The sequence below is a fragment of the Meleagris gallopavo genome, chromosome 1 (assembly GCF_000146605.3).
Source record: "Meleagris gallopavo isolate NT-WF06-2002-E0010 breed Aviagen turkey brand Nicholas breeding stock chromosome 1, Turkey_5.1, whole genome shotgun sequence".
NCBI lineage: Eukaryota > Metazoa > Chordata > Aves > Galliformes > Phasianidae > Meleagris > Meleagris gallopavo.
The window spans coordinates 67,081,790-67,100,528 of NC_015011.2; the positions used below are offsets into that span (position 1 = coordinate 67,081,790).

The 18,739-nt window shown below is 39.5% G+C and overlaps 1 protein-coding gene across 10 annotated transcripts in view; it reads right to left on the reverse strand.

The window, feature by feature from the left end:
* Positions 1–5,420: 5,420 nt before the first annotated feature.
* Positions 5,421–18,739, reverse strand: part of ABCC9 (ATP binding cassette subfamily C member 9) — a 75,802-nt gene continuing 62,483 nt past the window's right edge. For 5 of the 10 annotated variants that reach the window (XM_031555323.1, XM_031555325.1, XM_031555322.1 and 2 more), the window contains 8 exons: positions 15,983–16,103; positions 14,899–15,029; positions 13,435–13,513; positions 10,706–10,814; positions 10,389–10,492; positions 9,666–9,799; positions 9,250–9,312; positions 5,422–7,201 (listed from right to left, as the gene is read on the reverse strand). In XM_031555323.1, coding sequence (XP_031411183.1) covers positions 7,064–7,201; positions 9,250–9,312; positions 9,666–9,799; positions 10,389–10,492; positions 10,706–10,814; positions 13,435–13,513; positions 14,899–15,029; positions 15,983–16,103 — 879 coding nt within the window. In that variant the 3' untranslated portion in view covers positions 5,422–7,063. Of the gene's footprint in view, positions 7,202–8,317; positions 8,498–9,249; positions 9,313–9,665; positions 9,800–10,388; positions 10,493–10,705; positions 10,815–13,434; positions 13,514–14,898; positions 15,030–15,982; positions 16,104–18,739 lie in introns of all 10 variants that reach the window. The other 5 variants (XM_031555327.1, XM_031555329.1, XM_031555319.1 and 2 more) reach the window with 2 other exon arrangements.

Here is an 18,739-nt window from a genome sequence, read left to right on the forward strand (position 1 = left end):
TTCCTCTGTCACTGTAGTGGTCCTTCTCCAGGGAGATTTGGGACAAGACGTTATGGAACATGTGACAACACATGCATCCTCCTGCACTGAGCAAACTGGGGCAAGCCTGCTCACACAGGAACGCATTCTGAGGGGGGCAGCAGTTCTCCAGCCAAACATGCTCAGAGCCAGTCTCTTCTGCTTCCTTTTCCTGCTTGCAACACAAATCTCTAGCCCCCTGCTCCCTGGCCACTCCTAGAAATGCTGCCCTCCTTTGTGAGCTCTCCTGGAGCTGCAGGGGATCAGCATTCCAGCCATCAGCATGTATCCATGAGGGAGGACATGGCCTTAGAGCAACGCTTTTTAACTCCATGGTGTGAGAGAGCAGCCCATGAAGCCTGTGGGCTGGGGCTCCTGCAGAGTTGGCACAGAGGAGGGAAAGGAGAGAAAAGGTTATCACATCCAAACTGCATCATCCCTACAGTGACCTGATTTATGAAATCCAACATCTTTTAGCCTCTGTTTTCCTTACTCCACCTCTGCTCGGGGGACGTGGCTGAGCCAAGGAAGGGGTAGTTGAAAGAAATGCCTTATGCTCCAGGATATACTGCCCAAAGTCCTAGCCTCATTCCCTCTGGAGATGACCACATCACATTACATCCATGTGCAAAACCCACCAAGACTTCTCTCAGCTCCATATTACTTATCCATCTCCCTATCTTTGTCTGTAATTTTAACTGTGTGTTTGTTTCTTTCCAAATCTCCAGTTTATAGAGAAACCCAAAGGCTACGCATTGTTGAGTCTCAGTTTTGTAGAGACTAAGCATGTTACAACACCAGCATTTCAGGCACAGTAGTGTCTTTTTTACCCCAGCCAGAACTTAGGTCATGATATCACTGCCTGGCAGAGCTAGGAAATCATCTCATTTTTCAACTCACAGCAGGAATTGGCTCCCACATCTCTCAGTTCAAGTCATTAGATTCAGGTACTGAAATACTGTACTGTCACACCTGGGACTAACAAGTCAGTCTCTTACTACATGGTGAGTTGGCAGTAGCCACTCTGGGACAGATTGTATGTAGGACCATAGAATTATAGAATCACAGTACGGTTTGGGTGGAAGGGATCTTAAAGCCTTCCACAGTTCCAACCCAGTGCTGCAGGCAGGGCTGCCACCCATTAGATCAGGCTGCCCAGGGCATCATCCAACCTGGCCCTAAATGCCTCCGTGGATGGGGTATCCACAGCTTTTCTGGGTAGCCTGTGCCACTGCCTCAGTGCCCTCTGAGTAAAGAATTTCCTCCCAACATTTAATCTAAATCTCCCCCCTTGTTTAAAACCACCCCCCTCCTTGTCCTATTGTTATCTGCCTTGTAAAAAGTTGTTCTCCTGAATGCCCCAGGCATGGTTCAGAGGCTGTTTTAAGTCTGTGGGATGGACAAGGCGTTCTTCTCTTGAGGTAGCTGAGGTTTTAGCTATGTGGTTGCTCTCATGGGTGGACTGTGCCAGGTTTCCTCATGGCAAATAGCCAGCTCTGTTCTGGTCTGTTCTACTTCATGGTGTAGTAGAGCCCAAGAGTTGCCTCTAGGGACTGGCAAAGCTGCTTAAGATGGACGGGTGCCAGATATAACAAAACAAGCACTGTGTCATTTCTCTGTGCCAGAATTTTGGAAAACCAGAAACTAGGAGAGTATATGTGCTCATATTGCTTGGGCCGTGACAAATGGTAACTGCCATTTCTTTTCTCCCTTTCTTCTGGTGGTATCTAGAGCAGCAGAGGCAGGTTTCAAAGGGTTTCCATTTGAGCTCCTTCTCCGCATTCTGCCCATTTCTCTTGTGTTACAGGAGCCAGCAATCTTCATCATAATTTGATTTTGTCTCCATAAAGTTCCACAGAGCTGTGGAATGTTTTGAATCTCCATCGCTGTGCTCCTGTCCCCTTTGCCTACAAGTGACTGATCCAGCAGCTATCTGCTGGCTGCAGAGTGAAATGGAGACATGCCATTGACAGAAGATAGATACTATCTCTTGTCTTCAGAGCGTATCACAGAATAACTGGCAGCTCTGGACCCTCTGATCTCATGCTGTGATGGGACCTGGAACAGTAGATGGCCGCAGACCCAAATGATTTGCTCTTAGAAACCTGCAAGACAAAGATCCTCTTAGAACTTCAAGTTCCTGCCTCTGACAGAGGACTCCATAGCTGGCATTGCTGAAAGGGCAAAGGCCTAATCCAGCCTGTGCGATAAAGGCACTGATAGCTGTCAGCCATGAATCTGTAACTTTCTGCGTGTCAAAGCATGCACAGCTTTGGGGCATCTGTAACTGTGATGCTGAAGGATGGTGGTTCTGGACCATGTCATTTACACTGAGCTGCATTAGTTCCTTAGTTACATGGTTAAATATTTTACTGGATGTTTAAGTGGTATTTATGGATGTAAGCTGGTACAGCCAGCAAAGCCTGAAGTAAAATAAGGGGAGAGGTAAGAGACGTCATGGGAATAGCTGAGACAGTCTTATGGGCAGTACTAGCTGGTACTGTTTGTTACTTATTTATACTTCTTATCCCATGGATGTACAACTATGTATTTTTATATAAAAATGACTAATATGCATACAGGGGAATGAATGCTGTAGGCCGTGTAATGTGCCTATGTGATATGCCTGTTATGGTAACATCTGAGCTGAATGCTGCATTGTTATAAGCAATTCGTAGGATGGAAATCTCCATGTGCAGTGAAAATCAAAGAAGACATCTTGCATGGGGTGAATGTCAATGCAGCAAATAGAAACAAATTTTTGTTAACAAAGCAGGTCTTTTTTACTGTTTCTTTATGGTCTGATCAGAATGTGGCTTATCATACTAGGGGAGTGAAAATCTCTAGCCAAGTGTGTCTGTTGTCTTTCTGTGGGTAGCGTCTAACACCAGACAGATAGAATCAACAGTGAGTAATTAATAGTAACTGTGTACTAAATTGATTAAGACTTCTTTAAAAATCTCTTCTCTTGAAGGATTACATTTGGAAGCTTCTCCAAACTCCACAGCTTCACAGAAGCCAATACTCAAATCTGTCCTGCATCAGCACATCGCTAATTTGTAGGAGTTGGAGAACTTCTGCCTCACAACAATTTGATAATTTGAAAAACCTGATAATCTTTCCCCACAATTTTACACAGAGGTCGGTTCTGGTGGAGAAAAAACAGAGCAGTAAAAAAACAGTGTGGAAATGATTGGGATGTTTGCATGGCAATGAAGAATTTGATTTACGATTTTGTTTTCAGACTTTTTTTCTTTTGCCTCTGAATGATTTATTTCCAAAGAAGCTGAAATGCTCCTCACGTGCCACCACCATGAGTTCATGTTGGGGAGTCTATAAAACTTATTGGGACTTAAAATAAGGCTTGAAAAAGACACTGCCTGATGATATTATTAAGCTAATCTGGTGAATTCATTTTTGCTTTTTAACACATTTTATAGGGGAATCATTGCTCCAGAGAAGTTTTAACAAGTAGCCATGTGGTTTCACTATATATTTTAGAACTGATTTCTACTGGCACTGTTACATTATAGATGTCAGGCTGCAGTGCTTACAAGTACAACATGCCCCAGCTTTTGCTGCTTGATAGTCACACTGAAAAATTTCATTTCCTGATAATAAAAATAGTCTTTATCCACCATATTTTAAATAAAAGTAGCTTTTGCCTGAAATAAATTATATTCCACTTTGTGATAAAATGCCTATAGCTTGTGTAAAATGTGTGTGATGTCACCTTCATCTTCTCATGACACATGAGCAGCATCACATCTGAGCGCATCAGTAAAGCCCTTTGCTTTAGAAAGCAAAAAGAAAACAATTAAATCAGACACTGCATTGTATAAGAAGTCTGAAGAGACTTGCTTGACCGTATTCAAAATTGATGCCATCTGTTGTTTCAGAAAACAAACATAATTCACTACTATTATTTTTGCTGGCATTGTTTGTACATGTAATGAGATGCCAGATCAGCTGGGCCATATTTGCTGTTTGTACAGATTGAGTTTCGTGGAGGTGTGTTAAATTATAGCAGAGGTGTTCTCTCAGCTTACAGGAAAATAGACGTGGCTATTCCAAGTGCCTGAGGAACCTTTGATAATATATTCTTTCACCTAGCTGATATTAAATGATAGCTGGAAAAAGGAGACAAGCTCTTGGAAAATGAAGGTTTGCAATGAATTTGCAACTTGAGGTACCTCCTCTACATACCAATTTTCCTAACAAAACAATGATTTCTCTCATCAGACTTTGTCTTGCTTACATCCCTGGCTTATCAGAGCTGTCCCAAACTTTGCTGGGGCTGTCTGCCTCACAGGAAATGCCATGGGTCAGTCCTTCCTCTGTGGTCTGTACATGGCTAGAAACCTCACACAGTTATCTTATTCAGTAACTGCATTGTTTAAAATGTCAAGTCCAAATAATTGTAATGCTCCCCAAATTCTTGAATCATAAATAGCAATTAGCAGATCACAAGTGGCTTAGACTTATGGACATTCTCAGGCTGCAAAACCTGAAAAAACCCTAGGAAAATTGTTCTTAGATGAATCCCAGCAGCCACTGTGCTGGATCTTGAGCAGGCAGAAGCTTCCCTTTCCTAGCTGTCAGCAGTGTTGACAACAGAGTCTTACGGTCCTGCCTCAAACACAGCTTACAACCCCTACGATTGGATTCGCAGCACATTAGCATTTTGGCTCAGTAATAGACATAGTGGTTGTACGGGTCATTTCTGGTGTAGAAGCAGCAGCAATAAGCAGCTAGCTGTTACTGCTATGATGAAAGGCCATATAAAAGAAGGGCACAGAACCACTCATGACACTTTTTTTCCAGTGGTGAGAAACACAGAGAAGTGGAAGTTCAGCCTATGGCCTTTGTGAGTATATGACATGCACACAGTGGCTATAATGCAAAGAGATCTCTTAGGTCTATGACAATTTGCTTGTTTTTTTTTGCTGTGTCTCTTGGAACCTGTGTATGCTGAGCAGGATTAATTGCTTGAGGAACTAAGCTGTGCCTTTAAACCTGTTAGGGATATGCTCCAATAATTGGCAAACTCTTTGACCACAAACATGTAACGCTACAGTCAGTAGTCCTGCATTCCTCCAGCGAAATGACTGAGGCATGCTCAGCCCATAATTCATTTTCTTTTCTACATATTGAAATAGCAGAGTTTGATAAGCTCCATATCTCTGGAGGAATGAACAAGCAAAGGAGGGGATTCTTACCTCTGTGCTGCCTTTGGAACAAATGTAAGAGAAAAGAGGAATTAATTTGGAGGCCCTTTTAAGTTATTTAGCATACCTGACAAGATTCCAGCCCCTCAGAGCCACATAATGTAGTGTAAAATAGCATTTCATTGAACTGATTAGCACCATTTGAAATAAATCAGGACTGCATCATCATGAAAGTTATGCAGATAAACAAAGTTATTTCTACTTCATACTGACCGAAACTGACAACAATGAATCCAATTAATTTTTCTCCGAAGACAATGAAATTAAATCAAGATTGATGTTGGCTGCTTTGCTCCGAAATCTGCGTAACAGCGTGCTTTTCCACTGTAAACATCTGCTTTATTTTTTTATTTTCTTTGTAAGACAGAGTTCAACACAGGGTATTAATGGAGAGAAGAGCAATAACTTCTCACAGCAGTTCATAGGAAAATCACAGAAGTACTTTCCCTATTAAAATGTTCCAAGCTGAGTTTTGTGTTTAGTTGTATCACGAAGATTTTATTTTGAATAAGATGAAAAAAAGAGATAAACCATTGTATCATCAGACTAAATGCAATCTGAATTTCAAGTCTTACTTTTCTTTTGCCAGGTATTGTTTCATGTTGTTTTCATTACACTAACAATAAGCTTAAGTGCACTTCATGTTCATTCTAAACCTCATAAAAATAGATAAATAAGATTACATTGAATATTACGATTGAAGTGGGCATTTCAGACTCTGCCTTTGAAAGAATGTCTGTGAAACTCCTAGAGATTTATTGTCAACTGGGCAATTATCATGATTCAGAATCTAGCCCTATGCATTAGCCAAGTGTGGTCAATCTTATCAAAGCTCTATGAGGTAAATATGAATATAAGTGACCTAAAATCTGGAAGATGCAGAATTCATTTAATAATTGTTCCAACATAAAAAAATAATTTGAAGGGCTTAAGACATGTAAAGGAATTAGTGGTTGGCTGATTACATGCCATTTTAAGAAGAATATTTTAGTGGAAATTTTTTAAAATATTAATATCAACTTTATACATTCAGATTAATTTCAATAAAAAGTCTTAAGATACTGTACAAAATGTATTCCTCTATAAGCCTATCAAAGCATGCAGAATTCCAAGATGATTTGTGTCCTTGGTTCAAAGAATTCTGTAGAACAAATATGGATGTAGGAACTGACTGTAGGGGTAAGTTATCACTGCATAGAAAAAGCAATACTGTGCCAACTACAGTGTGTGAACTAATGTGAAGGACAGGAAGAATTTCCTTATTTCTGATTAATTTCCTTTCCTTCATTCACTGCTCATCCCCTATAACTTGAAGAGCAAAGTTTATGCTTTTGGAATGCAGCAGATTGCCCCAAGAGTTATGGGTTTAGATTTGTTGTCTTTTAACTTTTCCCCTCTGGGGATAGCATTCTTCTGGGGGTCTCTTGCTTCCTTGACAAACGGCACGATTTTATTCTTGGTTCCAGAATAACATATGCAGCTTGTAAGAGCACTGCATTTTCTTTTGCCCTCTACAAAGAAAATAAAGTCACTGAGTCTAATAAAAATGCCAGATTTCCAGGAAATCAAGACTTCTGCTTGTGTGAGTGTGTGCGTGCGTGTGAGCATGAAGTTTAATGGCTTTTGAATTAAGTGGCATTTTTATTGCTTTGAGAAATACATGCATTGCAATGGGATTTATTATTTTGGGAGATGGAATTGTGAATAAAGAAGAAGCTCTGGAAAAAAGAAAAAGCTGAAAGTGATGTTACACTGAATTAAAAAATATGCATTTCATTTGTTTAAAAATAAGCTTTTAAAACACATCATGTGGTTCTTCACATGTCAGCCCGGACAAATGAAGCAAAGATGCCGTCCTCTTGAGAAAGCAGGTTCTCAGGCGTATCATATTCTAAAATGTTCCCTCGCTTCATGACAATGACCAGGTCTGCAGTTAGGATAGTGTGGACCCGATGCTGCCATAAAGAAAAGCATACAGAAGTTTTAATTATGGTAACTCTTACTGCAGTTCATTAATGGGTCTAATCCAGGGTGTATGAAGTCAATAAAAGGCTTTCTTTGTTTACAGAGGTATTTGGAGTAGGTCCTTGTACTATATCTTTAATCTGAAGAGATCTCAAATTACTTCACAGCTTCTGGCGCCTGGCCTGAAAACACTTATGCATGCACATGCTTCATTTTCAGTCAGCTAATTGCTATTATGGACAAGACAGCTGTTGGAAGAGATCCTCCAGCATCACTGAAATATATCTTCCCCTTAAGGAAATACAGGCGAGAAACATCCTGGGTATGCCTGCACTGTCAGGTGGCGTGGCATCCTGCTCCACTCCATGGTTGTGTACTCTGCCTGCCCATACTGCATGCATATTAGGACACCCCTACGTTGTTTCCTTCTGCACATCAGTTAGCTCCCTCCAATATTAAATTGGTTCTTGTTGCAGGGAATAGGTTGGTCCTATAGGTAACAGGAGGTAGAGTTTGATTTCAGTGCAATGCAAATATCACAGAATCATGAAATCGTTGAAAATCTTGAGTTGGAAGGTATTCATAAGGATCAAGTCCAACACCTCGCTCCACAAAGGACCATCCAAAATTCAACTCCTAACAGACTTACAAGACTGATGATAGCAAGTTAGGGCACAAGCAAGCCAGAAATCAAAGAATAGTTTTCTAAAATCCACATTAAGATATGGTAATTGGGGATGATATGAGGGCTTACTCATGATCATAAATCTTAAAGAGAACTGGTTGCAAGATGCAGTGATTTGGTATAAGAATTTATTATTAAGAAGTGGACAGTCAGGTACAGATAGGACTAGTTCTAGAAGTAAGACATTGCACTGAAGAGGCTGAAATTTAGGGATTAATTGAAGGAATGGATTTGTTTAGCATTATAGATTCAACGTTAGTTGCATGTCCAGGCTTTTGTTAAATGTAATTCATGTAAATAGTGAAGAAATAAAACAAATCCAGAAGCCGCACAGTAAAAATGTTCTTACACTGTCATCTCAGATGCTGTGCAGTAGAAAGGAAGCAGAATGAAAGGAAACTAAAGAGGAAAAAATAACTACCAAATAGTCAGAAGTCTTGTGAACAGTGTGGACTGAAAGAGTCTACTTGTGAGTCTTCACCAAAGTGGTGAACAGGCCGTCCTCCTTGAGGAGTAAGTTTGAGGCAGTGTCACATTCAACTAGAAAACCATCAGAAAGGACTAGGACAATATTGGCGTCCAAGATGTGAGATACACGATGCTGGAAAAAAGAAAAGAAAAACAGGTGGGTGAAGGAAGGAGCAGCCATGAGTGAAGAGCGGAAGGAAATGAAGTCAGCTGTGCAAGGAAAGCTAAATATTAATATGTGCCATTTTGCTTGAGACATCAAGTTTGGAAAGGCAAAGGAAAGGTGAAGTGAAATTCCAGTGAGAATGACAATACTGAAAGTTTGAATGGCATTTAACTGGAAAGGAATAAGCTTACTGTTAGCATGTTCATCATTTACATATCTAAGAATCTTACAGCCTGTTGTAAATGAGCCTGGGTTAAGTCATTCATTTACACAAACTAGTCACTGACAGACTTGAAACCAGACTCCAGGAGACATAACTCTAATCTCTAACCACAAGGCTGGATTCCAGACAAAGCAAATGAAACAGCTGTTGAAACACATATTTATCTCTCTTTTGAAGCAACTTTCAATAATTGTTTAGCCCATGGCTTTGGTTTCAATTTGTTAATAACTTTAAATGTTCTTGGAGGCAATGCAGATGCTGAAGTTCCACATAAAGTCCTTTATACCTCAGTGCTTTCATTTGGCCCACCTGCAAGATATCACTCAGTACAAAATTTCAGGTTGACAGTATGCATCTTATCCTGTTGCAACATCTGGGAATATTCCGACTTTGGGTTTTAGTTTTACTTTGCTTTCATAGTGATGTTTAGCTGGTTAAAGTCAAGAATAACTGCTTGAGAAATAAGAACAGAGCATCTGCTAGCATTAGTACTTACTGCTATTGTTACAACTGTGCGGTCTGCAAAGGCAGTCATCACGACCTTCTGCAAAATATTTTCCTACAAAACAAAAGGATTACCTCAGTTATTTCATCCTCCTATATTTTACTTTGTTATGTGCCTTCAAATATCAAAAAGACAGACTCATATTCTACTACACCTTTCATCTGTGAACCAGAATCCCAGCAATGAAATGTTGCACAGGTAAAAGCAGACTCTCTAAAATATTAATTTTATTCTTTTTATCTCTCACAGTAATAATGAAACCCCAAAGACATCAACAGAAACAACTGAAATTAAACACATGGCGAACTGGCAGTTTTCTAAATAGATCTCATGGCTGACTTCTGGGTAAGATGATGCCTCTTCTCCCAATAGATCCATGTGGCAATGGAGCAAATTGCTATACTCACTGTGGCCATGTCTATAGATGCTGTGGCTTCATCCATGATAAGAATGCTGCTCTTGCGAACAAAGGCTCGGGCCAGGCAAAAGAGCTGTCTTTGCCCTACACTGAAGTTCTCTCCTCCTTCTGTTACCATTGCATCTATAAAAAAAACAATTAGTAAAATCAGAACACAATGATTTTGAGAAGGCACCATGAAAGCTCTGTTTGTGCACTATTCCAGTGTGAAGCAAAATCCCTGAAAAAGCCAATGTAGTTAAGCAAATGACCCAAACAGTTAAATCTGGTAAGATACAAGATAATATCTTAGTAATGTCATACACATATTATGGAAGGAAATAGGTGAGCTTTCTTCATGAACCAAATCTCAAATGAAAAGGAAAATGTTTAGTCTGTGTCCAAGATAAGAGCTACAACTCTGCTGGCTAAGCAAGATACTGTTGAAGGAGCCGAAGTAGAAACTCTTTTTTAAAACTCTTTTCTGACAAGTCATCCGTCTATAATGTTGAGATGCCACTGGATTTTTCTGCAATGAATGGAAAATCAGACTCTTGTTCAGATTTTTAGTAAGGTTATTTGCTCAGGCATAGAGACAGAATATTCATGAAGTACCTGTCAACTGCTACCTGATGTTTCAGAGTGTAAGATCCCATGTAGCTATTTATACGTGTACACATTTATGCATGTATAATGCCGTTATTGACCTATAGCCCTAGTGACTTGGACATACCAAGGCCTCCTGGCAATGATTTGACCATATTCTTCAGCTGAGCAATCTCCAGAGCTTCCCAGAGTCTATCATCGGTGCACTTGCATTCTGGATCCAAATTGAAGCTGCAAAGAAAAACAAAATAGGGGTCTTGTCACTACAGTTACAATTCATGAAGGTCCTCTGCAAAAGAACAAAGTGGAACTGTGTACCTCACTTAATTCCCCATGGATTGTGGCTAGATTGTGGTGATCTAGGAAGGTTTATTCCCTTTTCCATCCCTTCCTGCCCACATCACCCATCACAAACACACTGCTGCTCTTCTTGCATACACCCACCGGATGGAACCACTGAACAGTATCGGATCCTGGAGGATAATGGAGAGTCGGGAACGGAGAGTGTGAAGAGGCAATTTGCTGATGTCTATTCCATCAATCACTATCCTCCCTGTTTAAAACAACGAGCAGAGGGCATATGAGGGAATTGCACAATCAGAGCGCAGGCAGAAAGATAAAGCAAATACTTTGTGGGCTCCAGATGATGAGACAGCATGCCCCTGTATTCTCTCAGTGCCATTATACAAACATCGAGAAGGTGAATGCATGTAGAAACACAACCCAGAGGAAATCCAGCCTTTTGGTAACATTGCTGCCTTTCCATATTTCTTCTCCCCCCCCAATTCCTTTAAAGGAAATTAGTGGCTTCTGTGTTATGTAATTAATAGTAGCACTGGAAGGATAATTTATTATGAGGAAACCTAATGTTTACAGCCAGAGTGAGAACAAGAGTAACAGTAATTAGTCACATTTTGTATCTTCCTCTGTTCTTGACTTTAACAGTAGCAGGAGGTCTGTAATGTCTGTGCTTATTTCTTTTGCACAACACATGTATTTATCTATAGTCAATACATCAGGAGCCAAAAATCTCTTTGGAACTCAAGGCTGAGTAGGACAACATAACTTTTTAACATGAGGCAGATCAGAAGAAAGAAAAAAAAAGGATATCGTACTCCAAGGCATTTTAATACCATTCATGGTGGTTCTTACATATCAGTTTTACTTAAATATTTGGTTGTGAACTAGCTACATACTGTTCTTCTAGCATAAGATTACTGGAAGCAGTCACATTAATCACTCCTTAAACCAGTAGTTCATTCCCATACAAGAAGTTGTTGTAACAGCTGAGAGACTTAGTAAAGTAAGATTTTTCCATTTCTAGTCACTACTTCAGGTCAAAGAGCATATGGATCTCGTCTGAAAACCTGACTTATGGTGTGCTAGCTGTGGCAATTGCAGATATTCAGAGTGGAGAGACTGGAGAAACATACCAGAGAAACTGGGGATGGGTACTCCATAAGCAGAAGAAAGTGGGAAGGGTAGAAGGAAGCTCTTTCCTTGGCTCCTCAAAGAAAAATCAGGAACTACCAAAGTCAGTGACTTCCCCTGGACATAGAAACTTCCCTTTGTATATGGGGAAGCAATGGACCAGAGGAAATTGAATAAGGATACTGTAAGGGGTATTTTTCATCAGGCTCAAGTCTTCCCTGTGGATTACTCCATGGAGTGGCTGCATGCAACCCTGGGAGGTGCCTGCAATATGTTTATTCGTTAGGGAGAACCTAACCACAAACTGGCAAATATATGGATTTTCAAAGCTGTGTGTATGGCACTTTGTAATTCCAAGTTTTTATGATATTGCATTTTGTAGGTTACTCTGTGATAAATATTACTGTGGCATGCTGTGGGAGAAAGGTAATGTATTTGTGAGAGAAGCCAAGCAGATGGGACTTTTAGGAAAAAGTAGGGAGGAGTTGGGAAACCAGGAAAGTAACAAGAAGTACTCAAGGAAGACAGGTGGTTCAAAGAGAGGGCAAGAAAGGGAACGCATGAAATAAAGAAGTGAAAATAGGGGAATAACATGGAACGTACAAAAATTTTAAGAAATAACAAAGACATATGGAACCAAAGTGGGTACCATGACTGAAATCTTGGCTTCAGTAAATTTACTCAAAATCTTATTATGTAATTTTTTAAGAATCAGGACTCCAATCAGAAGTGAGCCAGCTTAGAAACTAAATATGGATTGAACTGAGACGTAAAGAGGGTTGAGCACAAAGGACAAACTGGTGTCAATTAGAAAAGACTTAGGCATTCCCATTGGGAAAAATCGGGGACACAGAAGGAATAAAGAAAAGATATAGAAGGAAGATTAAAGTAGAAAGAAACTGAAAGTTGGGCACAAATATAATTGTTTGCACTATTTATATGTCCAGGATCCCCCAGTCATGAATCAGAAATCTATTGCTATAGATACATACAGGCACAGAAGCACAACAAAAGCAAGTATTAGTATTATTTATCCTCCCACATCTTACTGGGATTTCCCTAGCAAACATTTGATGTACAATGACCAAATTAGAAACACGGAAATCTTTGTTAAAAAAAAAAAAAGCAAATTTCCAGTAGTTTTCCATATGCCCCAACAGCTCACATGTATCTCTATTATGACTGCAGGGTTCCTATTGCTGCATACTAGTTCATTTCAATTAACTAGGAGAGTGAAATGCTGCAGGAGTGGAAACATAGCAAAAAGTTTCCAAAACCTTTATTCAGCTTCTGATGTAGTTGTGGGAAAATGCTATAAAATAAAAAATAATTATCAAGGGAATGGATTTGTTGAGTTCATTTCTACTCCACTAATATTATCACAGTTATAACAAGTTAATGCAGTTATTCTTTAGGGAGAAATTTAGAGCTCTAGAGAGTTGCATATTTTCCCTCTTATCTCAAAAATGGCATATTGTTTTGTTAGAGCAAATGCCAAAAATAAAAAAATAATATATTTTTTTAAATGTGGAAGTATAATCTGCACATAATGTTTCCTGGAAGAACCAAGTGCTACTCACAATACTTCGTACTTTGAGTGATCAGGCACAGCAAGCCCCATTCTAATTGAGTATCTTCTGAGACAAAGAGATAGGATATAAACTATCAAAAAGTGTCCTGGCTTTCCCTGAAGAAATAAGAAGGGGGTGAGTCAGGAGACACATACTCCAATGAAAACTAACCATCAAATATGTCCACCATTCTGAAGAATGCTAAAGACAGGGATGACTTGCCACTGCCAGTACGACCACAGATCCCAACCTGCAAAAGAAAACAAGATGTTCCATATAAAAGGCAGCTGTAAGTCAGACTTGCGGTTCTAAGAAAGCTGGACTGGACTGCTGTTAGTGAGAAGAAAGGTTCTTCCCAATGGCCAGTGGCAGACACTAGAAAAAAACAGAAGGCTGTGACAAGCACACTCTCTGCTCTATTATTGCATTGTGAGGACTTGTAAAACAAAGTAAAAGCTGGAGTTGGACTGTCACTGATGCTGAGGAGTGTGAGGCAGAGATTATTACACTGTTCCACCCTCCAGGCAGAAGGCAACAACAGAAAAAACCCCACATAATTTAAAAAATGTTAATTTAAAGTGATGCTTCAGCTGCTATGGACCATGCCTTATCTTCAGAAATAAATAATAAAAAACAAAACCTGTTTAATTTCTCCCTATGGTTTGTACAGTGCTGAAATCCACAGAGACCATTAACTGAATGGTGAAGCGGTTTCATCTGTGCACCGAAGAACTCCTGTAACACGTGATAGAAATTCCCACTTGTCCTATTAAACAATCCTATCAATCACATAGTAAAAGCCAGGTATTTTCAAGTTGATTAAAAAAGAGTGCTATCTGTTTCACAGTGGGACATTATGATGTCTCTAATTTGCATGCAGTGGGGTTTCTCATTTTTATGCGATAGGTTTGCATGTATGCATCCTGGATGATGTCCTGATTGGACAAGGAACTTAAACATATATATTTGGCTGAGCAATTGTCTTTAAAATTTTTCTTTTACTGTGTAAAATCCAATTTCTGCAGTGTTAGTATTGTCCTCAGAATAAATGCAATTTTAACCATGGGGAAAAAATATTTTTTGTTTGGTTCATATGGAATTTCATTATTTCTGTTTGTTGAATCAATCCATGGGGCAATGTAACATTTAATATTACTTTGATTTGAACATTTTATAACAATTCAGTAGCTGAAATTTAACATAATAACAGATTTTCAGGTATATTGGGATATTTAGGCAAAAATGCTTAAACAAAATAGGTCTCTTTGGCAAAATAATGATTGGAAACATTTATCCCAGGAAGATTTTTGAAACACCAGAATTCTTCATCTGAACTTCAGTGACACTATATGCTGAAATTTAAGATGGTCTTGTGTGTTTTCTCAGCTCCTGTTCGGTGTTCACCTGTTCTCATCTCACCAACTACACTCACTCTGTGCAGCAGGGGTGGACATGGAAAGAGATGGGTGTCTAAGAAAGAAAATGGATCTTAGCCAATAAATGATGCCCTCAGTGTGTTTCCTGACCCATGCCCATATAACTGTCACTGCGAATTGTCATTAGTCTTGCTCTTCTATGTTAGAAAATAAAGAAGGACCTGCTCCAGAAGGAGGATCATATGAAATTGTACAGTACCTTTTGTCCTGGTTTAATATAAGCTTTAACGTGTTTGAGAACAGGCTTCAGGTTGTTTTCATATCGCACACACAAATTTTCAATCTTGATTTCCCCCTCTTGGGGCCAGTCTTTTGGGACTTGAGAAGGGTCTGGAACAGTTACAGCAGAATAAAACAAAACAAATGCTATCAAAAGGTCACTTTTTATGACAGTTCCTTTTTCCCTCCCTCTTTCTGGACACCTTCATGAAACCACTTGAGAAACCTAGCCTTCAGTTTCGTGCCAAATACAGTTAGGGTAAAGGAGGCCTTCTATTAGGATGGCATGCTTGGGCTGTTTCCCAAGGGATTTCGGGACTGCCTGATGGTCACGTTAGCATTTATCTTTCCAATCATGACACCTAAGATGAGAGGGTGAATGCTTAAGGAGCTCTTGGCAATGAAATGGGGAGAGCAAAGCAAACAGAGAAGGTCAGTGCAGTGTAAACGTGCTCTGAGGTCAGTAACCGGCAGAGGAAGGAGAGTGCAAGGAAGGATGTTGTTACTGCATGACAATTTGAGCTGTTGACATTATCACAGCTCATATGTCATCCTGATTTGCAAACATGTAGATAGGTTTTGTCTCGACTAAGGAGTTTGGTTGTCAAGGAAGCTTGCTGACTTGCAAGCTTTTTCATCACTGCACTTCTGAAACACCAAAGCCAATCTGAAATATGTGCAGAACAAATAGTAGCAAATGGCTCAGGAAGAATTGTTGAGGTCTGACTACCACCATGGCTTTGTCTTGTAGCCCCCATTTGCTGCAAGGATCATGCATTTGAAAGAAAGAGATTTTAATGCTTTTCTAGTTTTCACCTGTCTTTTCATTTACGGATTAGCTACATATATGTTTTGCCCTGAAACATACTGATTGTACTTCAGTGTCATGCTTTCTATCCCCGCATTTTGATTTCTGTTGACAGGCACTGGTCTATATGTCTTATAGCTGCTTTTGTCTACCTTTGTCATTCAAATCAGTCCTTGCTTTAACAATCCTAGAGGAAAGATAAGCCACACTAAAAAAAAACCAACAAAACAAACCACAAAAATTTAGAGTGCAGTACCCAAGTAGCCATCATAGTTCTCCGACTCCATGTTCAAGAAGCTGTGTACTTTTTTTACAGCACCCATCTGCACCTCCAGATCAGCCAGATTCCTCACCACCCAGTTCAAATAGTTGGTTATCTACATCACAAAAAGAGAAAAAGGGTAGGGTTCAGATTTCTGTCTGTGCATCCATATGTGAGTAAAAGTCTGATGAATTTGTGAAAGTCTGTGGCCTGAACCAGAACAGTGGGTCAGTTACTGACATTGCAACAGTCCTAGACTCAGTGCAACAGCATCACATACATAACAGACCAGTCATACTCCAACACAAACAACAACCCTGACATATTAATTTACTGCTTGGTATTCTCATCCTTCTTTTTTGGAGGAGAAGGATGGAAACATCATACCCCCAGAGTCAAGCTGTGACTGACTAGGAGAGTCACTTGCTCCCTGGTACTGGAAGGCACTTTCTTTAAACACAGACACAGAAGAAATCAAAACTGGCAACACTGTTTGTAAATGCTGCAGTTTCTAATCTTTTAAAGACTAACTAAAGATTAAGAAAGTTGACTGTTTGCAAGTATATTGAAAAGAATGTGATGGTCACTTGAATTCTACTTCCTTCTGTGTATGTTCACATGATTCATTTATCTCTGTGGAAAATGTGTTGTTTTTTTTTTTAATTAGAAATATATGAGAAAAATAGTATTATCAATTCACTGTTATTTCATTCTTTTATTTTTATTTATTGTATATATATATATATAATATTATATATTATTATATTTATTTTTATTACCAGTTGCAGTCAAGCAGGATTTGGTAAATTGTAAATGTATTGCTTGCAGTAAGCAACTGTTGATAACTAATTGTTGAACAATACTCAGTAGCTTAGAGAAGCTGACTCCTAGTGAGGACTGACAGACAGATAATTGTAAAGCAATTTCCTAAATGTATGTTCCCAAGTCTCTATGTAGAAGCCCATATAAAAAAGAAAAACTGGTCTTATTAGAAACTCTTGATAGTCAAGCACCTTTAAAAATTGAGCCACTTAGGTACCCGAATAAGGGTTTAGAAAATTCAGTTAATGAGAACACCCTACAAACAAATACACTTGGAGAAAGGTTTTGTCATTTATTTCCTTGTTAAATCTTCCAAATAAGATATTTATTATAAATAACTCACACAGCTTCACTTCTTTCCCACTTACCTTATACAGATTCAGTAGGCATACAATAAGTATTTTTCACTAAGAGTCAACAATAAAATTTGTTGTGAATTTAGAGGATTTAGATGATTGTCTTGCTGATGAGTGATGAATTATTTGTTGTTCAGAAACACACATCTCTGTCCAGCTTTTGATTCAGAAATGTATCTACAATCATAGTTCTGTCAGATCTGATGAAAGAGTCTGGCATCTGAAAGGCCCTGCCCATAGCTTCAGCCTTCTTCATAGCTGTGCAATAGAGTTGGCGGTGTTTATACAAGGGAAGAGAATGAGCTTCTGAACGCCTACTATAAACACCATGTTGCTACAAAGCTTGCACTTACCCAGGTCCAAAACATCATCCCTCTCTTAGCTCCAAGGAGAAATGATACAAAACCTGTCAGGAGACAGGCAGTGATCCAGCTGCATCCATGGTTTCACTAGTGCTATTCTGAGGAAGGAGAGAGACAGGTTCCCACTTTTGCTGCTCTGCCAGACTTCAGCAAATGGCTAATTTGCGCTAATGATCTGTTTGCAAATACAGATTAAATATAAAGTAGCCAAGGCAATGCAGACATCTTGGCGCTTCCAGATCTCTGCTAATGAAGCAGGATTACCAGGAATGTTTTCAGAATGAAGCTGAAAGTCTGGGACAGATTCTCAGTTGCTGGCAGATGTTCACAGTGATGTAACAGTAGCTCAAAGGGGATCTAAGGCCACCCTAAGGCAGCTGCCAGGAATCATCCGCTGCAACCGTGGGCTTACCAGCATTTAAGGGTAAAGCCAAATCTTGGTGCTAGATCCATACCCATATCCTCTATATGACACCACCTTCCACTTACTAGTGCATAAAGCAGCCAGCTTTGTGCCATGCCAACCACGATTTCAAAAATTCTCCCTGCCACTATCCTCATCCTGTTTTTATCCCCACTCTTTTGGCAAATTCAATTATATTTTTGCTCTCTGTGATGACAATACTCATGCTATGCCCATGATGCACTCTCAGCCTCTTTTACTGCCTACTATGCTGAAGGACTCTTCCATGACTCACCTTAAATTGATCACAATATAGTTAAAATGAATTGGTTACTGTGTCACCAAAATCTTGTCTTTCCTAACCCCACCTCCTCTTACCTACTGCTACTTGTCGTGATGGACCATACCTACTAGCCTTAAAGATCCCAATCTCCACATTCATTCAGAATTGGATGAATAATATTGGGTATCTGAGTAGATTCCATCCAAAGGCAGAACAGGCATTTCAGCTTCTTCAGCAGTGATTACATTGGTCTTTGGTTAAACATTACCAATGTTTATGACGGCCTGTGAGGTAACAGCGTCTGGCAGGTTTTGCCATGTACAAGTGCAACCAACACTGCCTTGTGCAAAACAGAGAGCACAGCAGGTCCTCTTACGCATTTTAAATTTTTCTGCTCTGCTTGGGAGCACACAGGGCCTGGGAATGGTTGTGTTTTTTTAATTGGCTCATAAAATCTGAAGCAAGTCCAAGTTGCTCTGAACTCTTTCAACTTTGGCTTGAATCCATTATTTGCAAGATTGTTTT